This window comes from Aulonocara stuartgranti, assembly GCF_965226115.1.
Source record: "Aulonocara stuartgranti genome assembly, chromosome: 20".
NCBI lineage: Eukaryota > Metazoa > Chordata > Actinopteri > Cichliformes > Cichlidae > Aulonocara > Aulonocara stuartgranti.
This window is the reverse complement of record NC_138956.1, coordinates 19,804,127-19,820,721: the sequence shown is the minus strand read 5'-3', so window position 1 is coordinate 19,820,721 and position 16,595 is coordinate 19,804,127. Positions and strand designations below refer to the sequence as shown.

Genomic DNA, 16,595 nt, shown 5'->3' with positions numbered 1-16,595 from the left:
GTAGAATGATTCCCAACAGGTTCCCCAGGATGGCCGGTAATGTTCGGTCTCTCTGAAGCCTGATCATGTCATTTAGAAGAGAAGTGTTTTGGTTTCTTGAAGTGCCTGGAGGGAATTTGATGAAATTGAGCAGTAGAGGTTTTCGTCTGATGGTATGAGGGACGAGGGGCCCATGGTGAGCACAAATCATTAGATGCTGATGGGTGTTTGCATAAAAAAAGATTACAAACAGCACGTAGATGGAGAACCTGAAGGAGCGTGTCTGAGGTGTGGCCCCACTCCTGAAATTCAGATAAATTATCTTTGTTTGGTATTGTGGTCTTGTCATTTCTGAAATGTGTTTGACAGAATAGTAAACGATCAAAGTGTGGAAAAGGAACCATTCAGAAATTGTTTTCATGCTTAAATTTATTGCAAGTGAAGGAAGCACCTGAAGGGTAGAACATACAACTTTGATGCAAAGAAAATAAATCACACTTTTTCACGCTTCGACAGGAATGTTGCTCTTCATCACTGCAAACGTAGTTATTCATGATATCAAACTGTGTTTGGTCATATTAGCCATCAATATATAAATGAGGCTACGTCCGTACACATACACAGCATTTTCGATCAGTAAAAACTTCTGCCAGGGTGAACATTTTCAAAAACTACATTTCTACATTTACATGTTGGCAAAGAAAATGAATATTTGTCTTGTAACATCAAACGTGTTTTCCATTATCTCTTCTTTGATGTCAGACTGTGTGCTGTGTTATTGTTTGTGGGATTTCTTCAAAACTAGGGTTATATCACCACCTGCTGCTTTGGCACATTCTCAAAAACACTTGAGACTGTTTGTGCCATTTAAAAAAAATACCTGTGTTCATGTAGATGTAGCCTAAGTTGCTTTCTTAGGCATGGATTTCTTGCAAGCAATGTTCATCAACCTGCTAAAGGGCGCCACATTTCCTCTGTTTTAATAATCTGCTCATTTTGGTGCGGAGGCAGGGGTGGAACAATACACAAGTTAGTGATGATTATAAATATAGACATCTTAACACGTTTATTATAGCACCACCCAGTATACGCTTTACCTCACAGATACCAAAATGGTTAACCTGCCAGTATGTACAAGCTCTTTAATCAAAACCATATAATACTTATTAAACTGATGATAGTGTCATAAAAAAAAGTGAAAAAAATGTGATTATTGTTACTCGAGAATTTTAAAATGTATTATTTTAATAATATTCTTATTGAATAAGATTCAGAAATTAGAGATATTTACTGGCAATCATGAACCAAAAATGAGTTTTAGTAAGTTCTCAGAAAAAGTTTAGTGCTGGCTTCGATTTGGGTGTAAAAAACATAAATTCAGTTTGTGACTTCCTTAATAATCAAATTTTTTGCGGTTCTGTCTTTTAAATTTGTGAAGCACTGTAGGTTTGTTTGTCTTTATAGTGAAAATGCTACTAAACTAGATGTGACAGTAGGTGGTGGCAAACACTTCTTTTCTGATATTAAGCCAAATGTTCATTTAGTTAGACTTTACTTCAAAAGGGATTATGTTAATATAAATGTTAGCAGACAAAATGTTAATGTCACTGGACTGTACTTTTCCACTCATGATAATGACAGTGTGTCAGCAGGATACAGATGTTTGCAGCCATCCAGAGCTTAAGCCATAGAAACCTTTGCCAGTCCCTACTGTAATCCCTGCAGTGCCGAGAGAAATTCTCACTGAGTAGTACGGATGGCATTTCCCTTTCTAACAGATAAGGCAATATGACACCAGGGAAGAGTGCAGCTTGAGTGTGTAACCTCCTACGCTTTCTGGATCATCACCTGGAATTTACCTGCAAAGGCAGAAAGACATTTTTCGTGTTAGCTGACACAAAAAGAAGAAACTCACATTGGCTTTTCATTTTTTCCTAGTTTAGTTCAATTTAAGTTGCACTATATGAGTAGACATGTTTGCTACAGTGGTGAAAAAGACTAAAACAAACAGCTATTTGATTAATCTTTCACTCAAACTTAAACATCAGTGTACTATTTCATGTGCAATAATCTACACTACTAATGCTACGTTCACACTGCAGGTCTTAATGCTCAATTGATCAAATCCGATTTTTTTGTCTGCTTGTTCACACTACAAATAAAATGTGACAGCAAACTCGCTCAGGTGTGAACGCTCAGAGCGGCCCGCATGCATAAAAGAAGGCGTCACACAAAATGCGCTCTGTTTAGACCCAGAGCAAATAATATTGTTTGACTGATGGCCCTTAATATAAAGACTTCGGACTTTATGTTTCCCAATTTTTTGCTTTAAGTTATTTTGTTATTTACATAATAATGTAGATAACCTAATAATTATCCTTATTGCTGTTTTAGAGAGGAGCAGTGCTTCAAAGGATAGTTGCAGATTTCTGTCAGAATCTGCAGATTATGCAGTACAAATAAAATGTTCACGTTTCTCCAACATTGTCTTCCAAACAGTTTCACTGACATCTGCTGGATGGCCAGGAAGCGTTCACGATGTCTTCTCCGGCGCTGATAATTGCCGTCTGTCAATTATCATTGACATTATCTAACTACATTATCTAACTACATCCATTATCTAACTACATCCGTCTTTTACGTCACTGACACAAGTCAGTGACGTAAAAGACGGATTTAATGCGACATGACCATTCACACAGCCTCGCTTTCTAAAACATCGGATATGTATCGGATTCAGTACCACATACGAAAGTGACCCAGATCGGATTTGAAAATATCGGATTTGTGCCGTTCACACTGTCATACCATGATCGGATATGGGTCGCATAGGGTCAAAAAAAAAAAAAATCGGATTTGATGCGCTTTTGCCTGCAGTGTGAACGTAGCCTAAATCCCAGCCCCACCTTGCATCCATCTGTCACCTCTGCCTTCACTTGTTTCCTGTTCATGATTTCCAGACATCTTCCAGACTACCATCTGATGCTGCCTAGCTACACACATTTCACCACTCTCTCCCACACTGGTACCCTCTCTACCTACCTACACACTAACTACATTCAATATCACCACTTTGACTTCTAGCTTCAAACTCACAATCCTGTCTGACATGCTCTTCACCTCAGCAACACTATTCACACCTGTGACTCTGCCCATAAAAACCAAAAACTATACCTTACTTTAATCCAGAGTCATGTAAAAATCACACAAGTATTCTCCATTTAAAATATCTGAGGCATATTTCAATCATGTGCATGGGCAACACAAACTTCTCTTTCTGAACCACTCAATGGCATTTTAATGGAATTGATTCAGCAAATAAAACAAACCCCCAAACCTCAGTTTGGAGATGACTGATAAATGCTCTTTAAAAAGATTTTTGAATGACTAAATCCTTACATGAAGGCATGACAGACACCTCAGAAGTCACAATACTCTTCACTCCCAGATTGGATAGAGCTCCTCTCACCAAACCACATGTGAAGGCCAGATACTGCAGGAGGAAAACAGTTACTTCATATGATGACAGTGAATGGTCTCACATATAAAACAGGGTCACAGTATATGAACACCTTTACTCTTATCAGTTCCTTGAACAGTTATCTTCTACTTCAGCTGGTTATTCAACCAAAGAGCCAGACAGTTTTAATTCAGTTTTAATTTGCTTAGCCTCATCCACCATAGCTGGAAAACTCAAAAACCAGTTTCATTTGTATGTTTCTATGCTCCACCTGGGCCTCAATCAGAGCTTCTGTCTGATGTCTCAGACATTTTGTCTGATTTAGTACTCAGCTCAGATGTCAGGAAAAATAATTAGTGTGGGTGACTGTCCATGTAATCTTAACACAGCATTTAATTATTATTGTAAGGTATTTATCTTACAATATAAAGCGCCATGAGGCAACTGTAGTTGTCACTTGGCGCTATATAAATAAAACTGAATTGAATTGAATCTGTTTCACACTGCACCTTCTGTATAAGGTATAATCCAATCCTTCCACTCCTATATCTCAGTCTTGGTCCTCTCTGCTTGGAAAGTCCACGTTCACTATAGCCATTTCCATCAAGAACTACAGGCTGTAAATACTGTGGCCTGTGGCACTGGTTCAAGCTATATTCTAAGCAAATAAACTGTTAACAAAGAGTGAATGAGCATTTGATACTCAGTACTGAACGACAGGAAGACTGAGACCGAATGTAGGTAAACAATGTGATTGCAGCATTAATCACATCTGTCACAACAGCACTCATGTAAAACGGATACAACTTATCATGTTTGGCCATTTATACACAGATAAAAAACAAGCAATTCTCTGTTCTGAAACTCATCAGTTCTCCTTTTTTAAAAAAAAAATCAGTAAACCTTGATAAGAAGGGAAGTCAGGCGTTCCTACATTTCATTCGATCTATGGTGTCTTGTCTCACTGGCAAAAGAAAAAACAAACAAACTGCTAATTGGAAGGTTTATGATAAAGGAGAACTAAAAGTAATCTGAACCTGTCCATGTGGCATCATCAGAACTGAATCAGTCTGTTAGACAAAGTGTTCTGCTGTCTGTCAAGTAAGTGGTGCAGAAGCTGGTCAGGATCCATCCATACTGGTTAACAGTTTGTTGACTGACCTCCTTTTCACCACAGTTTGAAAAGGCTGTCCAGTTTGCCATCAGTCACAGAGCCAGCCTTGCTAGTAAGTTTATTCAGTCTGTTACTTTCACCAGCTCTGATGCTGCTGTGGGCCAGACCACAGCAAAGCAAAAGTACAGTAAACTTACCACCACTGACTGACTGAATTATTTTACTGCCCATGTTGAAGGATGTTCTCTGCCTGCTCTCTATTGCCTCTACTGTGACATGTTATAAGAAGTGAAATTAAATGAGTTTAATTTTATAATCCAGCCTTTATTCAACATAATTGTCTTACTTTGTGCACATAGCGCACACTTTTCTTACAGATTCTCTCTTTTGGTGTCAGTGTCTTTCAGGACTCATGCTGCTCACCTCTGATGGTATGATGTGCTACTGTGCATGTACATGTTGTCTCAGTAAAAGAGACAGTTTGAGAAGCAGAGAAAGTCTTTTAAAACAGACCAGTAAAAGAAAAAAAGCACCTTTGGGGCATGTTCCAAGTATTGTTTTCCCACTGACAGATGACTCAGTAATCCAAACTTATTGTCCTGCAGAACATAGATGCCCTAAAACACATGATCATATGATGATATATGACATCAGCAATGACACACATCAGCAGAACAACAAACAATCAATCTGACAGGAAGTAAGGCAAAATATCACAGTACTGGCATTTATATATTACAAATATATTATGGATGACAAAAAGGAATTATCATTTGGGTGGCTGTGGCTCAGGTGGTAGAGCAGATCAGCGACTGACTGGAAGGTATGTGGTTCGATTCCTGGCTCCTCCAGTCTGCATGCCAAATATCCTTGGGCAAGATACTAACCCCAAATTGCCCTCCGATGCATTCATCGGAGCGTGAATGTGTGTGAATGCTTATTAGTTGCACTTGAGTTTAGAAGTGCTTGTATGATTGGGTGAATGAGGCATGTTGTATAGAGCGCTTTGAGTACTCCAGGAGAATAGGAAAGCGCTATATAAGAATCAGTCCATTTACCATCATTTAGATTTGTCAGAGGCTACATTAATAAAAAACAGGATTAAAAGAAGAGAAAACAGACTTCCCAGTGACCTGGTGATTGGTTCGAAGGTTGTCGATTTGCTTCTTGAATACACAGGTCCAGAAGTCTTTACATATAAACTTCATAATGTCCAGCTCATCCTTAAACCGTGCTGTGTCTTTAGTCAATCTAGAGGGAAACAAAGAGATGGGTAAATTAAACTAGGACATCATTCATTGACTTTCAACGGTCTGCTCGCTGTAAGATGCATTTAAGGAGAATGCGCCTAGTATAACTGTGCACATGACCCATAAACAGTATGCTGTCTGTGTAAGTGTTCAGACAGGTACAGGGTAGTTTTGAGAGCTTGAAAAGAAGACAACTGGAGTTGTTTTTTTTTTTAGTTTTGCCTCTCATCAGTTCAGGGAGTGCAATACGTAATAAACCCCTTGTGGTGACTGTCCCATTAAAGGTGATCCTGACAAACTCCCTACTGACGCTATATGATGTGAACTATTTACTCACAAATCCAGGATTACCTTGATTTTTAATCATCTGAGGCAACATGTACATGCAAAAACGTGCTTACAAAAATGGAAACATCTTAACCAATGATCAGCACATTTAACAACACTTGTCATAAAGTTCCCTAACAGACAACAGTAAAGGAACTCCTTATAATCAGAATTTAAAAAATGTATTTGGATTTCATTAACAGGTGACAGTGTTTTATGACAAAGTCTTAGTGTAGTTGCCCTGCAGTAAGAAATGGAGGATGTGGACTGAGATCCGACAGATATACTATGAAGCCAGAATAATGACTTGAGACTGTCAAATCTGAGTGAAAGTGCCTCTCTTTTTACCTGCTAAATCACTATGGCAACAGAAAATTGCCATTCAGAATTCAAAATTCAGAAGTTTGACGCACAACACAGATTCTCTGCTGTAGGAATACATTATTTGTGCAGTTTGTTGAGTGAAGCACAAACTGTGCGCACTTCATCAGGGACTGCGTGTGCTAAAATCATCAGATTAATGATTTGGTGCAGCAGTAACCTTTTTGTTATTTGCAACAATGTTTTACCATATTTTATGCTTTGATGCATGCACAATCATCCAGGTAAGTAAATCCCCAAAAATTGGTTCTGTTCATCTGGACATATGAACATTTCTCCCATTTCAGTGGGAGAAAAGTTTCGTCACTCATCCAAGTGACAAAACGTTTCATCTAAGTGACAAAATGGGAGGTTTGGAGTCTTCTCACACCCCCGTTCTCTGCGGCCTGTTGGAGCGTGGGGGCTAGGAGGAGGACAAAAATGACAAAATGTTTCTCCCACTGAAAACACTATGTCCAGATGAACAGAACCAATTTTGGGCGGCATCTTATATGCTCTTCAGAGATTTGTACTCACCATTTTATCATCTTCATAATGAGGTGAGATGGCGAAAGCAGACAAGTTTATTCAGTGTTTACTTCCCCTGTGTTGGTCCCCCACACCTAATATTGTGTGGGGGACCAACACAATATTAGGTGGTGGGTCATAATGTGATGTCTATCAACTAGGCAGCTCTTTCTCTTTCTTTAAACATTTAACACATGTTGGGGTCAACTTGAAAGAAAAGCAAATGTAAAACGTAAAAGAGAAATCCTAGATCAAATATGATGTGGTATTTCAAAGTGATATTTAGAATGCCTATACATAATTTCCCAAGTGTTGGCAAACAAAGACATTTTATGAAGTTTGACTCTGATCCTGGTCTAAAGTAGGGCTGGGTGATTTGAGGAAAATCCAATATCATGATACACAATATATGTCTAAATAACCTCCAAAAATAAAAGTTATTTTCAACCATATAGTACCTAAAATTGCACTGGTATACTCATTCAAATCGACCATTCAATATATTTGTTTCTACTTTGAATACAAAAAAATCTGAATGAATTAAAATTTTTATTTTAACAGTTTTAACATATTAACATAACTATTAACATTAACATATTTTAATAGTTCAACCGCTCATTAGGGTAAGTATCTAATCAGCCAATATAATGGCACCAACTCAAACTGAAACTGGGCACAGAAATGGGGAAGAAAACTGACATTGAATGTGGCACAGTTCTTGGTGCCAGAGGGGCTGGTTTGAGTATTTTAGAAAACTGCTGATCACAGCAACAAAAAAGTACATCAAGCAAGAATTCACGAGAGAAAATAAAACAATTGAAATTAAAAAGGTGTTCTTTTGTGCTTATAACATACACAAAAATGTGATGTAGAGGCTTAATGACGCATTTGCAACGTGTGGGATGTCATGGTGAATTACATGCAGACAGCTTAATACTGAGTATATTCAATATATCACCCATCCCTAGTCCAAAGTAACAAAAATATCCAAAGTGATATTTAGAATTCCTATGCGCTACATTACCAATCGTATTCACTCACCTGTTCAAATCACTGACTTCAAGTGTTCTAACCACATGTATATAAAATCAAGCACCCAGGCATACAGACTGCTTCTACAAACATTTCTCTCTCAGGATCTCTCAATTCCAGCCTGATAACATGATAGGATGCCACCTGTCATGAAATTTCCTCGTTGCTAACTATTCCACATTCAACTGTTAGTGATATTAGAAAAAGTAGAAGCGCAGGGAACAACAACAACACAGCCACAAAGTGTTCGGCCACATAAACTCACAGAGCAGTGAATGGCAAGGCGCATAATGAGCAGAGGCTGCCAACATCAGTCGTTACAGACCTCCAAACTTCATGTGGCCTTCAGATCAGCTCAAGAACAGTGCTTTGAGAGCTTCGTGGAATGGGTTTCTAAAGCCTTCCCAGAAGAACTGAAGCTGTTATAATTGCATAGAGTGGGTCAACACCATCATTAAACCGTATGGATTAAGAATGGGATATCACTCATGTTCATATGTGGTTTATGACCAAATATTTTCGGCAATAAAGTGTTAAATGTCACATGATATTTTAAGTCTTCATACATTTTTCTTTCGCAACTTTTGACCGATAAATCATGAAGTTGACCTTAAAGACCCTGGTGCTCTAACGACAACACCACGAGTGTAATATTGTTTCCTGACTGGCCCAGCCGACTCGACTGACCTGAACCCCAGAGACTCTGGGGTTTTTTTGTTGTTGTTGTTGTTGTGTTCATTAATGGTACATTAATGGTTCATTAATGGCCACCCACCTACAGCTGTGCATTTCGATTGCATTTTCTGAATGGGAATCCATGTTGTAAATCAGGCTTTGTACATGTAGTGCTTTGATTTGTCGAAGTAAACGGCATGCATGTTTGCAGCAGTCAAGGTTATTACCTCTCTATCAGCCCTTGGCCCACTCTGAATCCAATATTCTCCAATTTAGTGACATTTCTCCCACTCTCCTAAATACAGGGTAAAAGACAGAAACATTAACAACAACACCAAATAGGTCATTAAACTCCTACTGAGAGCTTCTTACCGTCTCTCCTTCTGCTGACTTGTAAATGTACTGTATCACCTCGCTGTGTAATAACTGGAAAGGAGCTTCGTCTGCCATTCTTCCTGCTCTAGAGCCAGCTAACGACGTTGTCAGTGGTTAAATCAGTGTAAGACCAGGAATCATATCCCTTCACATAAAGTCGAACAGCTACAAACATTTAGCATAAACAACTACTTCTGCTTCCTTGTTGCTCTTGAGGAAAATAAACATGCCGCTAGTCTATTACCGCCACCTGCTGGCCCGGAGTGTTATCTGGCAGTAAATATTATTATTCTCCCCAGTATTGTTATAATTAGTGATATTCATCTAAGTGTTAGGACATGTGTGTAAGGTGTACTAGATTAAATATGTTACTTCATCTTTGGAAAAAATAGTGCTGTCTGTTTTTTCTTCCCACTGTCACCAATTGCTGCTTGTTACTGGTTGTAAGTTGCTATACGAATAATACTGAAATAAATATCTGCAGCTTTGCAGCATGGGGAAAAATTACTTTGAAATCAGTCACATAATAAACTGAGTGAAGTAGATTTTTCAAGAAATGAATGTACTTGTCATTAACAGGTATTCAGATGTAGCACTTATCACATGCCTTGTCAGCCTACAATAGGAAATGACAACATGTTCATTTAGTGGCACAGTGCTGCTCAAGTCAATGAATTACTGTTGACGTTTGAGGGTTTTTAACGTTATTCTCTTAACTCTGGATTCTGGCAGCCCTGCTGCCCTCTTATCTGGAAGGACTTTTTATGTGAACAGTGGTCCCTACAGCTCAAAAATAGCCCCTCTTAATTATGATGTACCTCAAGGCTCAAGTTTGGTTCCAGCCTTGTTTACACTGTTTATGTTGCCATTGTGGTCTATTTTTTCATAGTATAACTTATTTATTTCACTATTTTGCAGATGACTTGCAGATGTATCTGCTTTTAAAAACAGGCACAGACTCACTTCAGCTGTTATTATGTTACCTTGAAGACGTTAAACTGTGAATGTTGTTTTTAAAAACATTTAAATTAAATGGAAACAAAACAGAAATTGTCATTTTTGCCAACTCCTTTAGTAAACACATTGACTGTGCTCTGGGCCCCTTATCTTCTTATTGTCAGACAAATATTAAAAAAGAGGGTTCCTTTAAACTGTGTAGGTAGGTGAATCCAGTAGTCCAATCTGGCTTTTTCCATCTGAGACAGCTAGCCAAGATAAGGCCTTAGCTGGAAGGTATGTCTTTATCTTGGTCCACTATTCATCTGTTCATTACTTGCAGACTGGACTAATTCATTGCTCTGCACTTTGGTTTGGAACATGCTTACAGTCTCCAGTTGGTCCAAAATGCAGCTGCTTGTCTGCTAACTGGTACAAAACAGAATGAGCACCCCAGCGTTGGAATCTCTACACCTGATTCCTGTTACTTACAGGATCCAATTTAAAGTTGTACTCCTTGTTTTTAAATCATTACATGGCCGAGCCCCTTCTTATCTATTTGACCTCCAATTTATCCCATCGTATTTGTTTATAGTAGGAAAGCTTAAATGATAGATCAACTGAAGGTTGTCATTTTGAATCCAGGGTTCAGAGGCTAAATGAAATGCATTGTGTTAGAGTCTTGTTAAAAGCTAGTTGGCAATGATAATCACCCGTGTTACTCTCTGAATGTCTGAATGATTCAGCACTGCATAGTTTTTGTTATCCTATTTTAGACAGCGATGGCATCAGCTCCACACTCCACAGAGGCCCAGAGTTCCTGTTAATATCAGAATTATCTGGAAATTAAATTATGTCCTTTGAGATTTTGACATAAGACGGACAATGATATGAAACTGAACATTTAAACCATTTTAGATCCATTACACTGACAAAGAACTCTGGTATTCTGGAAACTTTAAATAAAATGTTAGATTTGAAAACACAGCAGCAGAAGGTTTCATAGAAGTGTAAGTTGTTCTTTTCATTTAATCACAGGATCCACATTAGTCCACACTGTTATCAACAGATACATTCACCCTGGGTGAGGGAGTGTGAGGGAGAACATCAGACAGCTGTCCTGTGCCAGATGTTCTGTTGGCCCACTGAGACATCATTTCAAAAACATCAGGCGGACTGAAGCTCATTGCAGGGATCAAGCAGGACGCTTCACGAGGAGCTGCCTCAGAGGGAAGTCTTTTTCAGATTTCTGCCATGGTCCTGCCCCGGAAGATGAACACACCCAGCACTTCAAGAACAGTGTGATAGTAACCTTTGCTTTGTGTGATGTTAGAAGTGCTGCACATCATCTGCAGATAAAGCACAGAGAATCTGGACCTTTACATAATGATGTTATATTCAGCCCTGTAGAAAGTTATATACTTAAAATATACATTCTCCTCTCTGGTTACACTGGTATCAATAACTCTGAACACCTTATGGCAAATAACATACTATCAGCAAAGCAATACAAGCAAAGACCTTTGAACTTACATTAGTTTTTTTTTTTTTTTTTTTAATTATTATTATTGTAGAACATAAAACAAGAAACAGATTCACAGAATCTACAAAGACGGCAATTGGAAAATGAAATAAAAACAATAACAACAAAAACCCCACAAAGGACAAATGTATGTGTGTTAGATGTGCATGAACATGTTGCATGGTTATGTAGATGGGCATTATGTCATTCTTATCAGTCTAAAATTTATGTATTGGTATTATAATTACAGTGTTGGTCAAGTTACTTGAAAAAAGTAATCAGTAACTAATTACTGATTACTTCCCCCAAAAAGTAATACTTTACTGATTACTTATTTTATAAAGTAATTAGTTACTTAGTTACTTTTTAAAAACATGATTTACAACCTGAATAGATCTTTCAGCCCAATTCTACTTTTCCTGCATAATCCATCATATAAAATGTAATCAAATGGAAAAGTCTCTTTTTAAAACTTGTTTTATTAGTTGTAATCTTTTAACTTTATGCATCAAGCAAACATTAAATGATATGCAACGTTCTCTGACTGGAAGAAATTAGTTTAACCTATTTTCTGCATATTCCAGCACATAAAATAAAATAGTTTTTTGTGTTTACACTCAGTCTTTCAAATAAATGCAAGTAAAACACAGCAGAAGATAAATAAAATCAAAGACTCAGCGGTCCTGTTGCTCTATTTTCACCTGTATAGCAGGAGTGGGGCAGGCGGATGTTTGCCCTGGTGCAGGTGTGCCACAGCCGTCAGTGGAAGAATCTGCGAGTTTCTCTGTGAATTTCACATTCCCGTGGCAGCGTGCTCGGTGCTTGCTCGGAAGTTTAGGGGTTTTTTTGCTGTAAAATGTTTTTGTCACTTTTTACGGAATCAAACTCAAAGTAAGGTCAGTACTTCCACGCTTTAAACGCTGCACGATCATAGCTGGACTGGCCATGGGGTATCGGGCATACCAGGCATTTGCCCAGTGGACCGATGGGGATTTTTTTCTTTTTTTTAAGCCTGATAAGCCTGATAAGCTGTTGTTAACGGTATAAACACTGAAAGATGGTGGATTGGCCAGATGCTGGGAGATGTGTAAAAATAACTCAATTGTTTGGTGGTGGCTATTGCGGAGCTTCCGCAGATTCAGTAACATTAGCGAGTAGTGGAGGCCAGCAGGTGAGGCAGGAGGAGGAGAGACCCGAGGAGAGAAGTTATGACCTGCAGTCTGTCTGGGTCAGATATTAACCAAATTTAGGTGTAGTTTACTTTCGTTATGCTGACTTTTTACAGTCAGTTACAATAACTCATACTGGTACTAGCTAGCATGACGGAGTTTCTATACAGCTGGGTGGGTGCTATGATGTTACTGATAGTGAACTTTATTTTTTCATAAGGTTAGTTTCCAGCCGTTCCGTAAAAAACAGAATCATCTCGTATTCAGAAAAACTATTACACAAAATATTTTGAAAAGGAACACAGTTTGTCCTGGACTTCAACTAGAATGGAAAAAGACACAAAGCTGGAGTTATTCTGTGTTTACGCTGCACATCTGCCTCTTCTCCTCTCATTCTCTCTCCCTCCCTCTCCTGTTGCTACTTCATTCATGAAACTGATCAATGATCAGCTGATCGGCTTTTCTCTCTTGTTTGTTTATCGCCCACTGTGCCCCAGAAAGAAAAAAGCAGCGGATGTCGCGTTAAACAACAGCAGCACGTTTAAGCCTGATAAGCTGTTGTTAGAATTTATTTAATATTAATTTCTAGTATCAGCTGATGTTTGCTGGAGCCACAGCTTTAAAAGCTGCTGGTCATGATATCAGTTTGGTTATCTGGTGAGAGGGAAACATAAAGATGAAACCAGGAGATGTCCTTACTGAATCATCACACTGTTACAAAAAACATCTTAAAAAAACGGTAATATTCCGGCAGCTGGGGCGCCAAAATACTACCGTAAAATAACAGAAAATAACTTCCTCATAAAAATACGGTTATTTCCAGTATTGACAATAGTTTGTTGCGCTAATTTTACATGGGATCTTGCCTTTTCCAAGTGATCTTTTAAACATTAAATTAGGAACATGTTAATGTGATTAAACAATGAAATTATCTATAAATAGGGGGAAAAAACAAATCCTAAAAAAACAGTAATATTCCGGCAGCTGGGGCGCCAAAATACTACTGTCCCCTCTGGCCATCACCAGTAGGCGAAGAGTCTTGATCACGGACACAATACCGAGAGTGTCCGAGCCGGGGCTCGAACCGGCAATCTTCTGATCACTCTTGAGCCACGATCTAAATAGCAACGATAATAATACTTATGTGATGTAACACAAGCTTATAGGAATCATGTTATATACTTTTCCATAGCATTACATTTGAATTCAACAGTTCAATCTTTCAAATAACGGACAGATATTTGTGAAATCATGTGAATGTATTTTAACAATCTAAATATGCATATGTAAAGACAGATACATTTAATAATCATGGCAATTATGTTTTATTACATTACAGTGATTTAACGTTAATTTACATTTGAAATGTGAAATCACAGTCTATTTACGTAACTTTAATGATATTCTAGAAGAACAGAACAAAACTGTAAAATGCAGTAAAATACTTTTATATTAGGATTTTTTCCTAAAGTACAGCCATACCCGCGACCTTGTGGTTGTTAGTTCACATTCATTGGCCGATGCTTAGCATCATGTTATTATGTGTCCCAACATCCAATGGCATGTCACATTGTTTTCATGGCCACACCCTCACCCCAGGTGCAGAGGCCTATTTCTGTTCAGGAATGTTGTGAATACTTTGAGATTTATATTAATTGCAATTCCTACCTCTGCATTTATTTTTTAAAATATAAAATTGGCACAGTGTGGCCGTGCAATGTTTTATATGTTTTTTTTTAGTTTTTATTCCTATTAATTATATTTTCACTTGTTACCTCTGAATTATTAAATCAGACCTAGATGACATGAAATTTTCAGCAAAATTATAATTCAAATACTCCTTTAATTATTGATTATTCTCATTAATTTTCGATCATTTTATATATTTTTCCATAGTATTAAATTTGAATTTAACAGATCATTCTCTCACATAACAGATAAATATTTGTGAAATTATGATACATTTCTGAATGTATTTTTACAATCTAAATATGCATATGTACTAAAAAATATATTTAAAAAAACAAGTAAATTGTGTTTTACTATATTTACAGTGATGTTATGTTATTTTACATTTGACATGTAAAATCACAGTCTACTTATGTAAATTTAATGATATTCTAGAAAGACAGTACCAAACTGTAAAATATACAGTAAGATACTTTGACATTACTATTTTTTGGAACAGTGCAGAGCTGAACAGGTGATGGAGAAACAGGTTTACCATTTAGGTGACATGGATGAGTTGAAGGGAAGTTATGAACTGTTTCTGAGAGACAAATAACACCAGGATCCTTTTCTAGGTAGCTGACAGCTGGTAACTGTGCAGGGGCGGGTCAAGCAAAGTTTTGCCAGGGGACCTGGTAGGGCATTGACAGGGAAAGGGGGCACAAAGACATACTTTTCTTCCTTATTCTCATTTAAAATGTCTAGCTTTTAATAAGTAATTATCTGAATCTTACAACAAACGTTTTCATGTGATGTAAAATGTATAGAAATCCATTATTGTACATAGTCTTTTTTTTTCAGGGTCCCATCATAATTTTGTCAGAAGTAAGTACTGTATATGATGCCAATATTTTCCCACATTTTCTAGATTCTGTATCAGTACTGTGTGTAAAATGGCATCAAAAACTCAATTAAGTTTTATTCTTTCTCACCTGTCTTTCTGTCTCCTTTCACTTTTTAAAGGTTGCCATGTTAGAAAAAATATTTTGCCCTGCCATGCTGTTTATTGATGTGGGAAATGAAGAGTTTATAAAAATATCTCTAAATCTGTCATTTATAATTTTTAATATTCGGTAATGATCATGTCTCACCTCTAGTCTTCTCTGTCTGTACTGTTTAGAATACCAGAATAGGGAGGATGGTGTAGGTTTAAGTTTATTGGATACATATATACCAACAAGACAGTGTACATCACTGTCACAACAGCGTTTGTTTTCATTCAAAGGCTTTATGGTTTTTCCTGTAATACCTGGTGGGCCGGTCAATAGTCAAAATGCCTGGGCCGATTTTTTGTCCCAGTCCAGCCCTGTGCACGGTCATACTCTCTCCCGCACTCGTTATATTATCCATTGTTGATCTGCACACAGCTGTTGCCATGAACGTTGCACTCACTTACGTCATTGTCAAAAAAAAAACATGGTTTAGTAACGCAGTAACGCAACGTGCTTACGGGAAAGTAACAGTAATCTAATTACCTTTTTTGCAATAGTAATCCCTTACTTTACTCGTTACTTGAAAAAAGTAAGCGGATCACAGTAATGTAATGCGTTACTGGATAATTTTCATTATCATCATCATCATATCTTAAGGCTTCTTACGTCTTCTGGTTGCATCTCTCAGAGATTTAGGTTTTGCGTACTCTTAAACCTTTCTATAAAATAAAAACATTACTTAATATTACTTAACATGTCATTAACATTGCTATCAGTTAATTTACACAAAATACATATTTCTTATTAAATAATGAGCAAAACTCTATAGTAGTGTATGCCTTTGGCATTTGCTTAAAATAATATAAACCAGTAAAGTTAACTTAATGGTAATGTTACCCACTTTTTCTTAAAGTACGTTCGCTTATGTAAGCTAATTAGCGATTATTAGCTTACTGATAGATGGTAATTTAGTTGTTCAAACTGTGCGATTTGACATGTGACAATGATATTATTTAGACAGCATTTAGAAGAAGTACATAGTTAAAATGTTTTAGGTTCATATTAACGCAGTGAGAAGATAACGAACATCTGAACTTTTAGCAACTGCTAGCATGTAGCTACTGGAATTCAATTCAATTCAATTCAATTTTATTTATATAGCGCCAAATCACAACATAAGTCGCCTCAAGGCGCTTCATAGATACAGA

The 16,595-nt window shown here is 37.4% G+C and overlaps 1 protein-coding gene across 1 annotated transcript; it reads right to left on the bottom strand.

Moving 5' to 3' along the window:
• Positions 1 to 390: 390 nt before the first annotated feature.
• trappc6b (trafficking protein particle complex subunit 6B) lies at positions 391 to 9,325 on the bottom strand. Its single transcript, XM_082517451.1, has 6 exons — positions 9,098 to 9,325; positions 8,953 to 9,020; positions 5,687 to 5,804; positions 5,087 to 5,170; positions 3,379 to 3,472; positions 391 to 1,838 (listed from the first exon to the last, which is right to left on the bottom strand). The coding sequence occupies exons 1-6, from the start codon at positions 9,173 to 9,175 to the stop codon at positions 1,807 to 1,809; spliced, it is 474 nt and encodes a 157-aa protein (XP_082373577.1). The 5' UTR covers positions 9,176 to 9,325; the 3' UTR covers positions 391 to 1,806.
• Between the last annotated feature and the right edge of the window lie 7,270 nt (positions 9,326 to 16,595).

What these genes read in the sequence shown, in the direction of transcription:
- trappc6b (XM_082517451.1), bottom strand. Translation starts at nt 9,175, where the DNA reads ATGGCAGACGAAGCTCCTTTCCAGTTATTACACAGCGAGGTGATACAG. An exon ending in ACTTGGAACATGCCCCAAAG is followed by an intron (nt 3,473 to 5,086) that starts GTGCTTTTTTTC and finishes TTCCTCCTGCAG; the next exon opens with TATCTGGCCTTCACATGTGG. An exon ending in GGTGTCTGTCATGCCTTCAT is followed by an intron (nt 1,839 to 3,378) that starts GTAAGGATTTAG and finishes CTGCCTTTGCAG; the next exon opens with GTAAATTCCAGGTGATGATC.